The 16,401-nt window shown below is 43.4% G+C and overlaps 1 protein-coding gene across 7 annotated transcripts in view; it reads right to left on the bottom strand.

The window, feature by feature from the left end:
• The window catches only part of ITSN2 (intersectin 2), a 272,629-nt gene that overhangs the window by 199,031 nt on the left and 57,197 nt on the right, over nucleotides 1-16,401 (bottom strand). For 6 of the 7 annotated variants that reach the window (XM_073625291.1, XM_073625295.1, XM_073625289.1 and 3 more), the window contains exon 2: nucleotides 11,386-11,449. The exons of the other annotated variant lie outside the window; for it this stretch is intronic. In XM_073625291.1, coding sequence (XP_073481392.1) covers nucleotides 11,386-11,428 — 43 coding nt within the window. In that variant the 5' untranslated portion in view covers nucleotides 11,429-11,449. The remainder of the gene's footprint in view (nucleotides 1-11,385; nucleotides 11,450-16,401) is intronic. 7 annotated transcript variants of the gene reach the window in all.

Raw genomic sequence — 16,401 nt, 5'->3', positions numbered from 1 at the left:
TTCGGCCGATTTTTCGTATAGTGTATAGACCAGCATTGGTCGGGTATGGCGACAAAAAACCCCAGAGAAAGGGATGTGCCGTTTCTATCTTTTGCCATGGCATGTGTATCGCTGTGAGTGTCTGCATGTCCGTGTTCAGCCAGGCGGTCAGGAGGCGGTAAAATGGCAGTTCAACTGCCTTGTTTTACTGCCCCCCCAGGCTGCACATGTGAACGAAGCCTTAAAAATAGAACTATAGGCAAAACTTTTTTTTTCTTTCATTTTGTGCCAATTCCTCTCCACTCTATCCAAAAACTAAAAAAAAAGTTTTGCCTTTAGCTATACTTTAATGCTCAGATTATCCGCATAACATCAGCATACCAGCCTGTCATTGATCTATACAGGCGGCTGACACTCCTGGGCAGAGAAACATGATTGTTTTTTTTTTTTTTTTACAGTGTATGGCTCCCTGCTCCACGTGAATGTGCCCTAAAATAGGCATTTCTGATGGAATTTTAATTTTTTTCATGAGAGCTAAAAACAAAAATATCAATTTGCACAGTTATAACACTGTCCCGATAGCACAAGCTGCCAGCGGAGGCTAAGGGGATTAATCCACACATTATAAACGCAGCATGAAAGGTTATTTTCTATGCCAAATTCCACACTCCCACATTGCCAGAAAATCTCTGATTACACGACACAGCCGTACAGAATCCTAATAGAGTGGGGGGGTGTTGGGAAATAATTAGCTTGTGGTTGTCTGTGCGTCTCAGAATTTCACACAACACTTCAGTGAATTCACACTGCTTGCTGCTTAAGAGATGTAAATCAAAAGGAGGATTGCTGAAAATTTGCAAATGTAAATGACCGAATTACTCTTTTTTTTTTTTTTTTTTTGAGCCTTTGCAGCTTATTCTACTTTATATTACTCCTCCGTCACAAAAAATAAAAAAGAATAAAAAATAAATGTAAAGTGATAATGAAGGTTCGGCTTTAAAAACAACAAATAGGTTATACTTGCCTACTCTGTGTAGTGGTTTTGTACCGAGCAGCCACGATAGTCCTCTTCTCCGGTCTGCCGTTGGCACTCCTGCCCCCCCCCCCCCTTTCACCAGTGCCCCCAAAAGCAAGCACTTGCTATGAGGGGCACAGGTACATGATCGTTCCCTGGCCCTGCTCTCTGTGTCCATAAAACACATAGAGCTGCGGCTCAGCCTGGCCCTGCTCTCTCCTCATTGGCTTACTGGCTGTGATTGATGGTTCCCATTGCTGTCTCAGCCAATTAGGAGAGGGAGTCCGGGACAGCAGAGGCATCCGTGCGCACATTGCTGGATCGAGAAGGAGCTCAGGTGAGTGTAAGGAGGCCTGGGGGGGGGATTTGCACACAGAAGGTTTTTTTTTTACTTTCATGCATAGAATTTAGCCTTTACAATCACTTTAATGCTAAACTCCAGGGAAAAAAAAAAAACACTTTGTGGGTCCCCCTCCACACAGCATGGGTAACCTGCTTGTTTTGTCAAGGGGAAGATGAAGGTGCTATACTTTCCTTATTCCACATTCCCCCAGCAGTTGGCGCTCTCCTCCATTTTCTAGCATCCTGAGGTGTTGGTGGTCCATTGGTGACCTCACGTAGAAAACAGGACTGCCTACCCTGCACTGTACAGAATGAAGTCAGAGAGATGTAACCAGTTGGGCACCAAAAAAAGAATTGTCTTCATTCATCATTCCCTAGGCAAAACATGCAGTCAATCCTTTCAAAATTCCATATAAGGAATAAGACAAATGTATTTAAAATTAAATAAAAAAATTAAGAAACGAAAAAAAATAGCACCTTCCAACCTAAAAGGGTGTAATCTAAATTAAAGGAAAAGCATGGGTTTGTAAAAAACAAAACAAAGATACCCACCTCTATGCTGCAGCAGTCCCACGTAGGCTCTAAGCCCAAGAACTGAGCAATCACATGATGGCTGATCGTGCAGTACTCAGTTTGCTTGGAGCAAAGAGCAGTGACTGTCAGTTACCGCTCCCTGCTCCTTGAGTGTTTACTGGAGGGCCAGGCAGGGGACGGAGCAGGTGCAGCTGGCTGCAGCTCTTACCTGTGGGCTGAGAAGTAGAGCCAAGCTGTCATTCAAGCAGCTGGATGGATCCCGACAAGATTATCAGGGTCCTTCCAGAGCTTGGAGAAGCCAACTGTCCCCCCCCGCTGGCTAAAACTGCCTCAGTGTGAAGGGGCCTAAAGGTGAAGAACTGTGAAAACCAATTGTGTGCAGCACCTCCCCCTCCTTATACTTACCTGAGCCCCTTCTCAATCCAGCGATGTCCATGAGAACCTTGGCTCTTCGGGGACTCGCATTCCCGATTGCCTTTTGGCAGCAACTGGAGCCATTGGCTCCCGCTGCTGTCAATCACAACAAGTGAGCAAATCAGGAGACAGAGGGGCTGGAGCCGAGTCGTGGCTCCATGTGTGAATAGACACACAAAGCCACCTGCTTGGGTGCCCCCACCTGGCAGGAGGGAGGGGCTAGGAGGTGTGGTTCCAGAGAAGAGGAGGATCTGGGCTGCTCTGTTATGTTAAAAAAAAAAAAAAAAAAAAAGGAGAGGTTTCAGGAACACAAAGTTCCTAGATCCATCATAAAGCAACAACACTAGACAGAATCAGGGGAAATCATACACTAGTGGACACAATATATGGGGAAGATAACCAAGACGACCAGATCTTATTAAAATGTATTCATACAACCCCTGTGCTCATAAATAAGTCACTCTCTATCCAGCACAGCATTTACCACTGTGCACCAGTGAACAAAAGTTGGGAGGGTGAGAAATCAACTTATGCGCAAGAAATAAAAACTGGATCCCCCATTCTACTTACGCTGGAATTACACATTCCTAACCGTAGATCCTACAACTGGAGACTTGATACGTTCCTTCTCCAACATCATCCTACCCAAGTACAACTACAATCCACCCTTAAACATTTCATAGAAAACGCCTCCCCAGATATTTCGCCATCCATACTCTGGGAAGCCCATAAGGCAGTACTCCGCGGTAAATGTATAGCATTGTCCTCTGCAATGAAGAAAGACGCACTAGCTGCAAAAACTAACGCGGAACAGGACCTTAGGGTGCTTGAACGCAAGCTCCAAGATACCCCCACAATACCCCTCCTCAGGAAAATAATCAATCTTAAGGATCTCGCCCTAGGTCACATAGAAAAAGCACTGACCAGACTGAAACAAATGTTCTATGACAAAGGAAATAAAGCACATTCCCTTCTAGCTAACAAATTACGTGAAAAGTCCCACATGCAAACGCCACACCAGATAAAAAATAAATCGGGACAATTAATATCCCATCCTACAGAGATTGCCCATGTCTTTGCAGACTTCTACAAAAACCTTTACAACAACCCAGACATACCCAGCAATCTTCACCGGACCTATCCCACAAAATGCGAGAATACCTAGAACGCAGCGGAATTCCCCATCTATCACCATCTGATCTGCCGTCATTGAATACACAGGTCACGGATGAGGAAATAGAAATGACTATTAAGTCCCTACCATCTCACAAAGCCCCAGGCCCGGACGGATTTCCGTATGAATACTATAAGACGTTTCATCCCATATTGCTTCCACATGTGCGCAAACGATTTCATGCCTTCCTTCGGGACACCCCCATACCCCCAGACATGCAGCGTTCCTTTATCACTTTAATCCCTAAACCGAACAAGGACCCTTTCCTCTGCGCTAATTATAGACCCATCGCCCTACTGAATTCTGACCTTAAAATTTTTACCAAACTACTCTCCAATCGTCTCAATCTGATTCTTCCCTCACTGGTCCATAAAGACCAAGTGGGATTTGTCTCGCTACGGCAAGCAGGCGACAATACCAGAAAAGTTATAGATCTGGTGGATGTGGCGAACAGAGAAAACCTGGCGTCCAGCTACTAAGCATGGACGCAGAAAAAGCTATCGATCGCTTGGGGTGGCCTTTCCTGTTCGCCACACTACAACATATGGGTTTCCGGGGCCCCTTTTTACAAGCAATCAGACACCTTTACTCCAACCCCTCATCTCAAGTCAGGACCCCCTTTGCACTCTCTACAGCATTTTCAGTGGCAAATGGTACCAGACAGGGGTGTCCACTCTCACCCCTGCTATTTGCGCTCTGCGTCGAACCCCTGGCCGCATCTATTAGGAACAATCCAGATATTCGGAGGATCTCGGTTAGAGGTAGGGAGTTTAAAATTTCCCTCTTTGCCGACGACATTATACTCACTGTGACCCAGCCCCATATTACCCTTCTGATTTTGCATACAGAATTAGATCGCTTCCGTGTTCTTTCAGGATATAAAATTAACGCGTCAAAGTCAGAAGCACTCCCAATTAATATCCCTGATGCAGAGGTCACACTCTTAAAATCCAATTTTCCATTCACTTGGAAATCGACCGCCCTGAAGTACTTGGGAACCTTCATCACCTCCAAATTCAATACTTTGTATCAAGAAAACTCCCCCCCCTCTTCCGCTCCATTAGATTCTCATTGCTCCAATGGAAAAAACACCATATCTCTCTATTAGGGCGAATCGCTTCGATTAAAATGACTATCCTCCCGAAGCTCCTATATCTCTTTCGAACACTACCCATACCAATTCCACTCAACCAACTGAAAAAACTCCAGTCTGACCTACTCCATTATGTTTGGAATTACAAAAGGCACAGGGTACCGAGATCGGTGTTGATGGCGTCCCGTAGTGAGGGGGGATAAATACTATCAAGCAGCTCAGCTGCGAGCAGTAGCCTCGTGGTTTACCCACAAATCTTACAATAAATGGACAGAAATTGAAAAATTATGGCTACCTCCCATACACCCAAATAATCTACTGTGGAATGCGAATGCGGATGTAGCCCCTGAGCATATGCTGGGTCCCATGTCCCAACTGAGACGGATATGGCGTACACTGGCTCATTCTCATGGACTGTCATCAGAAAAATCACTTCTGACTTCTTTCATCTGTAATCCTAAAGTGCCGGATAGCCTTACTTACCAAATGTCACACCCCTGGACATCCCGGAATTTATTCTACTTTGGGAATCTGGTGGACCCTAGGACACGAAAACTATTGTCATTCTCTGACCTACAGAACAAATATGAACTTCCCAGACAGGTGTTCTATGGGTATTTACAAATCCGACATTATGCACTTACTATAACTCCTAACCTGCAATTTTCCCCCCATCCCCATTTGAAACTATAATTTTAGCAGGTAATACTCAGAAGGGACTCATATCGGGTATATATAAGATCCTAAATACATTTTCACTGGAAGGGCAAGGCAAACATTCCTATATGACTAAATAGGAGAGGATCCTCAATGAGGAAATCCCTATAAACACAATGGCAGACGATATGGTCCCAAGCTGCAAAGAGCTCAATATGCACATTATATAAAGAAAATTCTTATAAAATTCTCCTACTCTGGTACATGACTCCAGAGGTGCTCCACGCCATTTTCTCCACTAGTTCCGATAGGTGCTGGCGATGCCAGGGAGCAAAGGGCACCTTTCTACATATATATTGGAGTTGCCCATTACTATCCCCTTACTGGACCACGGTCCAACAGTTACTAGCCCGCCTCCTGGAGACACAGGTCCAGGCGTCCCCAAAATTCTTTTTGTTAGGCCTATCACCACTTAAGCTCCCTACCCCATACAAGAAGCTAGTACGTCATGTACTAACAGCAGCGCGATGCCTCATAGCATTACACTGGAAACGCACTACCCCACCCTCTGCTGAGGATCTTTATTCCAGAATTAAGGATGTAGAACTGATGGAGAAAATGACGGCCAGAACACAAGACAGATTGGAGGCACATAACAGGGTCTGGGAGCTATGGCATCTCCGGGAGGACCCACCATGATCAGGTAACACCACCACTTGAATGACTTCTATACCCCCTTCTTTTTCTATTACCCCCCTCTACTCTTCTATACTGCATACCCCTGTGACTTGTATAGTTACAGATAAAGTTACAGTGTTGCAACAGTATTAACGTTAGAATCGCTAAAAGTTAGATACTAAATCACCATTGGCAATTAGCAATATTTTAGTATTTGTGAATATATGTCTAGCATCAGCAATATATATGATAATTTACACTTGTGTATTGCCTTTACATTTTTTTTTTTTTTTACATAATGTACCGCAAATACAATTGATAATAATAATAAAAATGCTATTTGGAAAAAAAAAAATGGATAAGTAAAATAATGGGAAAATAATGGTCAAGCCTCCAGAAATATACCCAACAGGGCAATTTTAGGATCAGGAGTCAACTGAATTGAACAAAGTTCTAATAAAATTCAAAATACCTCTTTCCAATACCGAAATAGTTCAGGGCAATGCCATAACATATGAACTAATGTACCCGTATGCATGTTACGACAAGGGCAATTAGGTCAAGGTTGTTGACACCAAGAAAACAATTTGAGGGGTATAATAGACTCTATGGAGTATATAAAGCCGTGCCAGGGGGAAAGTGAAACTTCAGGAAGGAGCTCTAACACTGCTATCCACCGATCCTCGTCTAAATCGCCTGTATCTTGACTCCATTTCGGTCTACATTTACCGTAATCAAACTTTTAGAGCTGACTGCCCCCACTAAAAAACTTCATATGAATTACCAATTAGACTCTTTTTTAGGATTCAGACGGTGTCACCACCATAAAAAAAGTTCCAAAAGTTAAAATATATGGGGATCAAAACGAGTCTTAAGCCTTGTTCACACGATCGGATTTTCGTCCGGGAATTTGTGTGATGACAGACTGTTTGCCTAAAATCCAACCGTTAGTATGCTCCATCGGACAATTGTTGGCCAACTTTCCGCCAACAAATGTTGGATGGCTGGCTAGTAAATTTTCGGCGGACTATGCACTGTTTGTAAGATTTTCCCATCGTGTGTACACAAGTCCGTCACACAAAAGTCCAAAGTACACACGCATGCTTGGAATCAATGCTCACCAAACACAACATTAGCAGAAGTTGCCCAAAGGGTGGCGCTCAAAAGCTGAAATGTTTAAGTAGTACGTCACAACGCTCGTGTTTGTTGGCCCATAATTGTGTACCGTTTGTATGCAAGACAAGTTCCTGGCACACACCCTACGGACAAAAGTCTGGCACTTTGTCTGCGGAAAATCTGATCGTGTGTACGAGGCTTAAGATTGTAATGCATGCAAGTTGAAAGTATTCGACAACTGGTATTGCGCTACAATAAGGTCAAAAGATAGTATAATACCTCTATTATACAATTGATGAAGATACACAAGACCAGATTGTTTCCAAGGCTCAAAATCTAAGTTTATTGACTGCTGGAAGAATAACATTTTTCCAGATAAGCATATACTGTGTGTAGTCTGTATTGGCCAATAGTGACACGCACAGCCTCCCAAACCTTATGTATCAACAAAAAGGTTGGGTAACAACGGTGCTTCCAAAAATGACCCACCTCCATCAAGGTGACAAGAGGATCTTTACACAAAGAGGAAAGGAGAACTCTCTGGATTGGACCATGAAGGTCAATTTCTGCCCATTCTGCCATCTATTGATGGATTTCTTTCGCTAGACATAAATTTTAAACTAATATGCAAGTATGCAACATCTAAAACATCAATACAAAAAGTTGGATTCTCAATTTGTGATAGTGTCACTTTGAATAACCCAACACAACCAAAAGGAAGTAAAAGAACTAAAGCTAAATATGCAAGCAGGAAAAATGTAAACCCCTAGAACAGTAACTGGTAATATCAGGAGGATTACGCTATAATTATTCTTATGTGATGACTGTAGATGATATACTGGATGTATTATGATAATCTGTCCTGTACCAATGTTTTTTTAAAGTATTTCTTGAGGAAAATATTTGAGAGGAAGAATAAGGTGGGTATATACATGGCTGGACCATCAAATGTGCAGGCGGGACCCTCTTTAGCTACAGATTGACTTACTGACAAATACTCATGATGCCCTAACATTTATGTTAATGATATAATATAAGGAGCAAGCAGACACCTTAGCTATCAATTTTTCTCCTTAGAGAAAGTACCATCACCAGTCACTTCACCAAAAGATCTCTCATCTAGGAGTGTCTGTTTGGTTACCACAAACATTATTGGGGGTACAGTTTTTCCTTCGACATGGAGCAACAATTCCAACACAAGATTTTACTTATTTCATCACAGACTAATCGCTTTTATATAAATTTAGGTTCACTGCATTTGGTTTTCCTATATAGAGGACCTATAGTTTTTATTCACCGGAAACTTTTTTTTGCACATCTATTGTAGACTATTTCTCTCGTTATATTTTGTTAGTATATAAACATTGCATGTTGTATGAACTGTAGAATGTTTGCATTGCATTCTTGGTATTAAATTTAATTCATCATACTGTTTACACTGGTACATATATAGTGCAACACGCAATAACATTTCAAATATATAACCATATATATATATATATATATATATATATATATATATATATATATATATACATATATATACACACACACATACACATACACACATACACGGTTGTGCTCATAACTTTACATGCCCTGGCAGAATTTATGATTTCTTGGCAATTTTTCAGAGAATATGGATGATAACACAAAAGCTTTTCTTTCACTCATGGTTAGTGTTTGGCTGAAGCCATTTATTATCATTTAACTCTGTCTACTCTTTTTAAATCATAATCACAATAGAAACTACCCAAATGACCCTGATCAAAAGTTTACATACGCCAGTTCTTAATAACGTGTATTTCCCCCTTTAGCATCAATGACAGCTTGAAGTCTTTTGTGATATTTGTGGATGAGGCCCTTTATCTTCCCAGGTGGTAAAGCGGCCCATTCCTCTTGGCAAAAAGCCTCCAGTTCCTGTAAACTGTGAACTGCATGTTTGAGATCTCCCCAGAGTGGCTCACTGATATTGAGGTCAGGAGACTGGGATGGCCACTCCAGAACCTTAACTTTATTCTGCTGTAGCCAATGACAGGACTTGGCCTTGTGTTTTGGATCATTGTCATGTTGGAATGTCCAAGTACGTCCCATGCGCATCTTCCTGGCTGATGAATGCAAATGTTCCTCCAGTATTTTTTGATAACATACTGCATTCATCTTGCCATCAATTTTGACCAAATTTCCTGTGCCTTTGTAGCTCACACATCCCCAAAACATCAGCGATCCACCTCTGTGTTTTACAGTAGGAATGGTATACCTTTCATCATAGGCCTTGTTGACTGCTCTCCAAATGTAGTGGTTATAGTTGTGGCCAAAAAGCTAATTTTTTGTCTCATCACTCCAAATGACTTTGTGCCAGAAGGTTTGAGGCTCGTCTGTGTTGTTTGGTGTATTGTAAGCGGGATACTTGGTGGCATTTGCGTAGTAATGGCTTTCTTCTGGCGACTAGACCATGCAGCCCATCTTTCTTCAAGTGCCTCCTTATTGTGCATCTTGAAACAGCCACACCACATGTTTTCAGAGAGTCCTGTATTTCACCTTAAGTCATTTGTGGGTTTTTCATTACATCCCGAACAATTTTCCTGGCAGTTGTGGCTGAAATTTTAGTTGGTCTACCTGACCGTGGTTTGGTTTCAACAGAACCCCTCATTTTCTACTTCTTGATTACAGTTTCAACACTGCTGATTGGCATTCACAATTCCTTGGATATTTCAGGGTAATTTGGGTAGTTTCTGCTGTCATTAGGATTGAAAAAGAGTAAACACAGTTGATTGATAATAAATGGCTTCATCCAAACACTAACCATGAGTGAAAGAAAAATTTTTGTGTGATCATTCATATTCTCTGAAAAATGGCCAAGAAATCATAAATTCTGAATTCTGCGAATATTCCCAATAAACAAGGCTATTTTTCAAGAGTGCGGCTGTCCAGAATCAGTTCCTGTTTATTGCTACTAGCAATTGCCAGCACCTGCGGCTTCCGAACCGAGAGAGAGGTTTACTTTGTCTGTCCTCCTGGAGCGGTGATATGTTTCTTTTCTAAATCATAAATTCTGCCAGGGTATGTAAAATTATGAGCACAACTGTATATACGCACATATACATACAGTATCTCACAATAATTTTTGAAATTATTTTATTATATCTTTTCATGTGACAACACTAAAGAACTGACACTTTGCTACAATGTAAAGTAGTCAGTGTACAGCTTGTATAACAGTGTTCTCAATTTTGTTGCCAGTGGTTTAGATATGAATGGCTGTGTGTTGTGTTATTTTGAGGGGACAGCAAATTTACACTGTTATACAAGTTGTACACTCACTACTTTACATTGTAGCAAAGTGTCATTTCTTCAGTGTTGTCACATGAAAAGATATAATAAAATAAATACAAAAATGTGAGGTGTGTACTCACTTTTGTGAGATACTGTACATACATACACACACACACACACACACACACACAGTATATGCGCACTTCTAGGCAATATACATTGCACAGAGTGAGAAATCTGTTGCCCAATCATACACAACAATCACACCTAACCCTGAGTCTGGGATCCTGCAAAGCCAGGGATTCCTGTTTCCACCCACATCAGGCTATGCTATATAATAATGCACACCCCTAATCATACAGTACTAAATGTATTCACACATCTACAACTTCCTCCCCACTTCTACAGTAAAACACAAACAACAGAGACATGTAGATTGGACAGAGCGAGACTACAAAGAATGCAGTCACTGGCGGTAGGCTGCACTGCAAAAGCCCTGCTAAAAATGGCTGCAAAGTATGGTGGCAAATGCATATACAGAATACAATTTGGGTGGAGGCTCTGAACCAACCACATGTACTGGTACATCTGCCAGCCAATAATATCCTTCTTACACCATTTATAAATCTGTATTTTCTCTGCAATTTGTGATGTTTTCAGTGTCACTTTCATTTTTGGGAGTGGCTAAAACAGAGGGCGGAGCTTGAACCAATGAATACCCTGGATTTTATTTTGGCAACCTGACATTCATCGGTATTCGGGACACTGGCAACCATACAGCTTTATCCTATGGGCAGCCATGTGCAGAAGGCGAGTGTCTATATAAAAATAAGAGACCCTTATCAGGCTGGCGATGTGTCAAATTTCTATTTTTGGAAATGGAATGCACATTTAATTACTAAACAATTTATGCACTTCCACAATAATTGGAAACAATTAACGTTTAATTTTCATTAGTAATAAACTTCTGCTCTAACCCCTATAGCTTGCTTTGCAGTATCCCCCAGCATCTGTAGCACCGATTGGTCACATATACAGAATTGATCCCATCACAGCTCACATCGGACCCTGTTGTATGCAAGTGAGAGTGTGTAAAGTTGTACTCACCATTCAGGGCCGTGGGAAAGTGAGGCATGGTGTTCTGCAGCATGTCTTGTTAACTCCGAGCCATCTGCAAACACAACACACAAACACAGGCTTGTTAATAATGCAGCTGCCTGTATTCCATAGCATGGGCCCTGCTGAGCACAGAAAGGCTGCTTCCTAATGACGGATTCTCTCGCTAGAGGAAGACAATAAGAGGGTTGCCGGTGTCCTCTGTACACATTGACTATGTCTATGGAGGGGGCTGGGAGAGGTCACACCACACTGCATGGCAGACGCCAAAGGAGCACTGGAACTTGTCTGTCCCGATTTACTGATTCCCTGCTAGGAAATGATTGATCCGAACAATCATGAAGTGCACGGGAACATTTTAACTCTGAAATACTCATCTAGATTAAGTAAAAGAACTCATACAAAAGAAGAGGAAATACTCATACACATGAGGGGGCAGTTGGCCACTTGCTGTGAGATGTAGATATAAAGAACAAACTACCATCATACGACTACTTTAAGTGTTTATAAAGAAAAAGACGTCAAACAACTACTGTATTTATTGGCGTATAACACTCACTTTTTCACCCTAAAAATTGGGTGCAACTAGCGTGTGCGTGTTATACGCCAATACTTCAATTTTAGCTGCCTCGGAGGGACAAGGAGGGGGCGGGACGAGCACTGTCGGATTACATACAGTGAGAATCTCCTGTTTACTTGGCGGCCTCTGTAATAGGAAGTCCTGTCTCCTGGGCCGCCATTGGACCACTGTTCTGTCTATCATAGGAGATTCTCACTGTATATTATCTGTCGGCGCTCGTCCCACGCCCTCCCTGTCCCCTCTAGGCTGCAGATGGGCATCGATCAGGCTGCCGCACTGATGGCAATGGTCAGGCTGCCGCACTGATGGCAATGGTCAGGCTGCCGCACTGATGGCAATGGTCAGGCTGCTGCATTGATGTGGACTGATGAGGCTGCAGATGGGCATTGATCAGGCTGTATTGATGGCAATGGTGAGACTGCAGATGGGCACTGACCCTTATTTTGCTTCAAAGTTCCTTATTTAAAATGTACGTTTTTTCCTGAAACTTCCCTCTTAAAATGAATGTGCATGTTATACACCTGTGCGTGTTATACGCCGATAAATACGGTTACTTCAAATGTTTCATTCAAAACTCAACATTAGAGAAATACCTCCATACACTAGCTAGAGCTCATCAACCTAGTTAAGGCCCCTTTTTACACAAGAGGTCCGTCTAGATGTTTTTTTTTTCCATCTAGACCTGATTGGACCCTCCATTCTCCTCTATAGGCAGTTGAATGTAAACAGACTTGGCTATGTCCAGGTCCAATCTGATTAAAAAAAAAAAAAGGAAAAAAAACAGAAGGAAATCTGTTCCCCTGCGTCTGGCCGGATTAGATTAGAGGGCAGTCGGGTGTGAATGGACAGCCAGTCTGTTTACATCCGGCTGCCCATAGAGCAAAGGGGGCTGTGTCCGTGCCCACTCTTCATAAGCAAAGCAGATATAGACCTGTCATCTGGCGGCTAAGCTCCGCTCAGCAGGGGGTCAGTGGATGGATCCCCTGCTGAGCAAAAAAGGATTCAGCTCGCGTGAACGGGGCGTAACAGTCCAACATTTCGAAAGTAATCCAATAATTGAATTACTGGGTTCGAACTAGGTTTTGTACATACACAGTCAGCCATGACTATGGCACTGATAGGCAGCACTGATGGGCAGCACTGATAGATGGCACTGGATTGACAGCACTGATGAGGAGCTACTGACGGGCATTACCGATTGGCATCTGAAGGGCACTGACAGGCATGACTGATTGGCACATTTATGGGCACTGAAAGGCATTACTGATGGGCACCTGATGGGCACCTCTCTTGGGGGCTGCGCTGATAATCAATGTGCCGATTATCAGTGAAGACCCCCCCCTCTGTCTGGAGAGCCGCCAATTAGCTCTTCCTGTCAGCACGAACCGAGGAAAGACATTTACCAGCACTTCCTGGTTCACGCTGTGATCAGTCACAGCTAATCACATGGTAAGGAGCCTCTGTCAGAGGCTCCTTACCATGATCAGAGATGTGGTGTTTCAGAGTGACACACAGCACCAACGATCGCCACACTGCGTGCCGGCATGTTATCCTGCTAGACGTCATATGATGCCCAGTCAGGATAACAAAACCACCGTCGGGCTGTCATTCTGCTATAGGCCGGGCGGGAAGTGGTTAAAGTATAACTCCAGCCAAAAACCTTTTTTTTTTCTAACTTTGGATATGGTGGGAAAGGGTTAGATCTACTGTTAGGTTTACATTGATGTCTGTGTACCAGTTAGAGAGATACAACATTTCTTTTTACTCTGGAGACGATTATTAGGAGAGAGTGAAAGGCAAACCAAAAATTCACAGCTGTCACCAGGACAGGGTGAAAGGGGAAATCTTCCAATGGGGACACTTGTTTATGTGACAGCTGTCAGAGGTGGGATTTCTACTTTAGTACTATTGTGTCTCTAGGGACAGGAAGTGGAGGGACATCTCTACTGTGAGTCAACAAACATATCTGAGGTTCTAGGCTCTCTTACACTACTGAAAACTAAAACAAAAAACACTGCTCCCTTCAAAGCAGTAGAATGGTGTCCCAAACGATAGGCTGTATCCAAGAAAGCACGGTGGAAAGGCACAAGAATATCAAACACTGCCTCTGAATGCTCACAAAATGCAATAATGCAAAAGCCCTCTAAACAAGCTTTAAACACTGCTCAACTATGTGTTTCTGATCTCTTGAACTAAAGGAGCCACATCATGCTGGGCTACACATCTGAGATTTGGCCAACGTACGTGTCAGAATTCTCCAGAATTGCATGTGCATGACACAGGCGACAAGGCAAGTCCCTGTAGTCACACACTGCTATCAATAGTGACCATTCCCAGTGCAATAAAACTCAACGATCAAAGTCCGATTCAACAAAACAATCATATTGAATAATGGACACGCTTCTCTCATTCATGCACAGACCTCAGTCATACCCTTTGCACTCCTTTCTTGCCCATACTGCCTCTAGTCATACCTGCCACACTCCTCTCCTGCATATAGTGTTTGTTGTTATGCCCTCCACACTCTTCTGCACATTCCTCCCCATCATACCCTCTGCACACTTCTCCTGCATATACTACCCATTGTCATACCATCTGCACTCCTCTTCTGCTTCTGCCTCTTCACTATACCACCTGCGCTCCTCCTGAAAATAATGTCCGCTGTCATACCCATTGTAATCCTCCCTGCACATACTGCCTGCTGTCATACCCTCTGCACGCGTCTCCTGCACATACTGCCCATGGCCATACCCTCTGCACGCCTCTCCTGCACATACTGCCTGCTGTCATACCCTCTGCACTCCTCTCCTGCACATACTGCCCATGGTCATACCCTCTGCACTCCTCTCCTGCACATACTGCCTATGGCCATACCCTCTGCATGCCTCTCCTGCACATACTGCCCATGGCCATACCCTCTGCACGCCTCTCCTGCACATACTGCCAATGGCCATACCCTCTGCATGCTTCTCCTGCATATACTGCCCATGGCCATACCCTCTGCACGCGTCTCCTGCACATACTGCCCACGGCCATACCCTCTGCACGCCTCTCCTGCACATACTGCCCATGGCCATACCCTCTGCACGCCTCTTCTGTACATACTGCCAATGGCCATATCCTCTGCACGCGTCTCCTGCACATACTGCCCACAGCCATACCCTCTGCACGCCTCTCCTGCACATACTGCCCATGGCCATACCCTTTGCACGCCTCTCCTGCACATACTGCCCATGGCCATACCCTCTGCACGCCTCTCCTGCACATACTGCCCATGGCCATACCCTCTGCACGCCTCTCCTGCACATACTGCCCATGGCCATAACCTCTGCATGCCTCTACTGCACATACTTCCCATGGTCATACCCTCTGCACTCCTCTCCTGCACATACTGCCGATTATCATAACACAAGAAAGAACCGCTGCATTCTTTGTTTTGTTCCATAGAGTCCCTTCCAACTAACAGCTGGCTGCCTACCAAGAGTTTACATCATAGGACTCCCAACAACATATGGACTTTTAATATTTACTTTTATTGCTTTTAACTAATTTTAGCACCATCCCAACTGTTCTGGATGTGCCGAACCAACAGTTTCTTCCTTTCAGCCTGTCTGTTCTGCCTCTAAGCGCTTTACTGTTTATTTGCATTGTCATACCCTCTGCACATGTCTCCTGCACAAACTGCCAGTTGTTATACTTTATGCACATACTGCCTATTGTCATACCCTCTGCACTCTTCTCCTGCACATACTGCTCATTGTCATATCCTTTGAAATCCTCTCCTGCACATACTGCCTATTTTCATACCAGTTGAAATCCTCTCCTGCACATACTGCCCATTGGCATACACTCTGCACACCTATTCTGCACATACTGTCCATTTGTATACCCTCTGCACTCTTCCCCTGCACATAATGCCCATTGTCATACCCTCTGCAGCACATACTGACCACGGTCACACCCTCTGCACTCCTTTCCTGCACAAACCGCCCTCACATTTCTCCACATACTGTCTGCTGTCATTTCATTCACATTATTCTCCACGATATACTGCCCCCTAAGATATTTCTTTAGCATGGTTATATCCCCAACCCTTCCCATTCTAGAAGTGGCAACGTTTTCCAGTAATAACTATACCTTCATTATATCTTTGTTACACACGCAGGTAGGTAAACCTATGATCTCGTTAGCAGATAATTTGCACTTAGCATCCCATTGGAGCAATCCTCTGTGACAGGAGACAAGATGAAGCATGTCTAAAGACACCACAGATTGAAGTCAATTACAAAAATGCAGGTGTTAGACTTATTAGAAACACATCTAGAAATCTGCCAGAATTGCTCCCTCCAGTCACACACACAGTTTAAGTGTAGCATGTTGCAGACTGTACTCCAACACTTGGAGCGGCTGACATCCAAACTTTAGAA

This window comes from Aquarana catesbeiana, linkage group LG04 (genome assembly GCF_042186555.1).
Source record: "Aquarana catesbeiana isolate 2022-GZ linkage group LG04, ASM4218655v1, whole genome shotgun sequence".
Classification (NCBI taxonomy): Eukaryota; Metazoa; Chordata; class Amphibia; order Anura; family Ranidae; genus Aquarana; species Aquarana catesbeiana.
The sequence above is the reverse complement of the archived record's forward strand: the minus strand, read 5'-3'. Positions and strand labels throughout refer to the sequence as shown.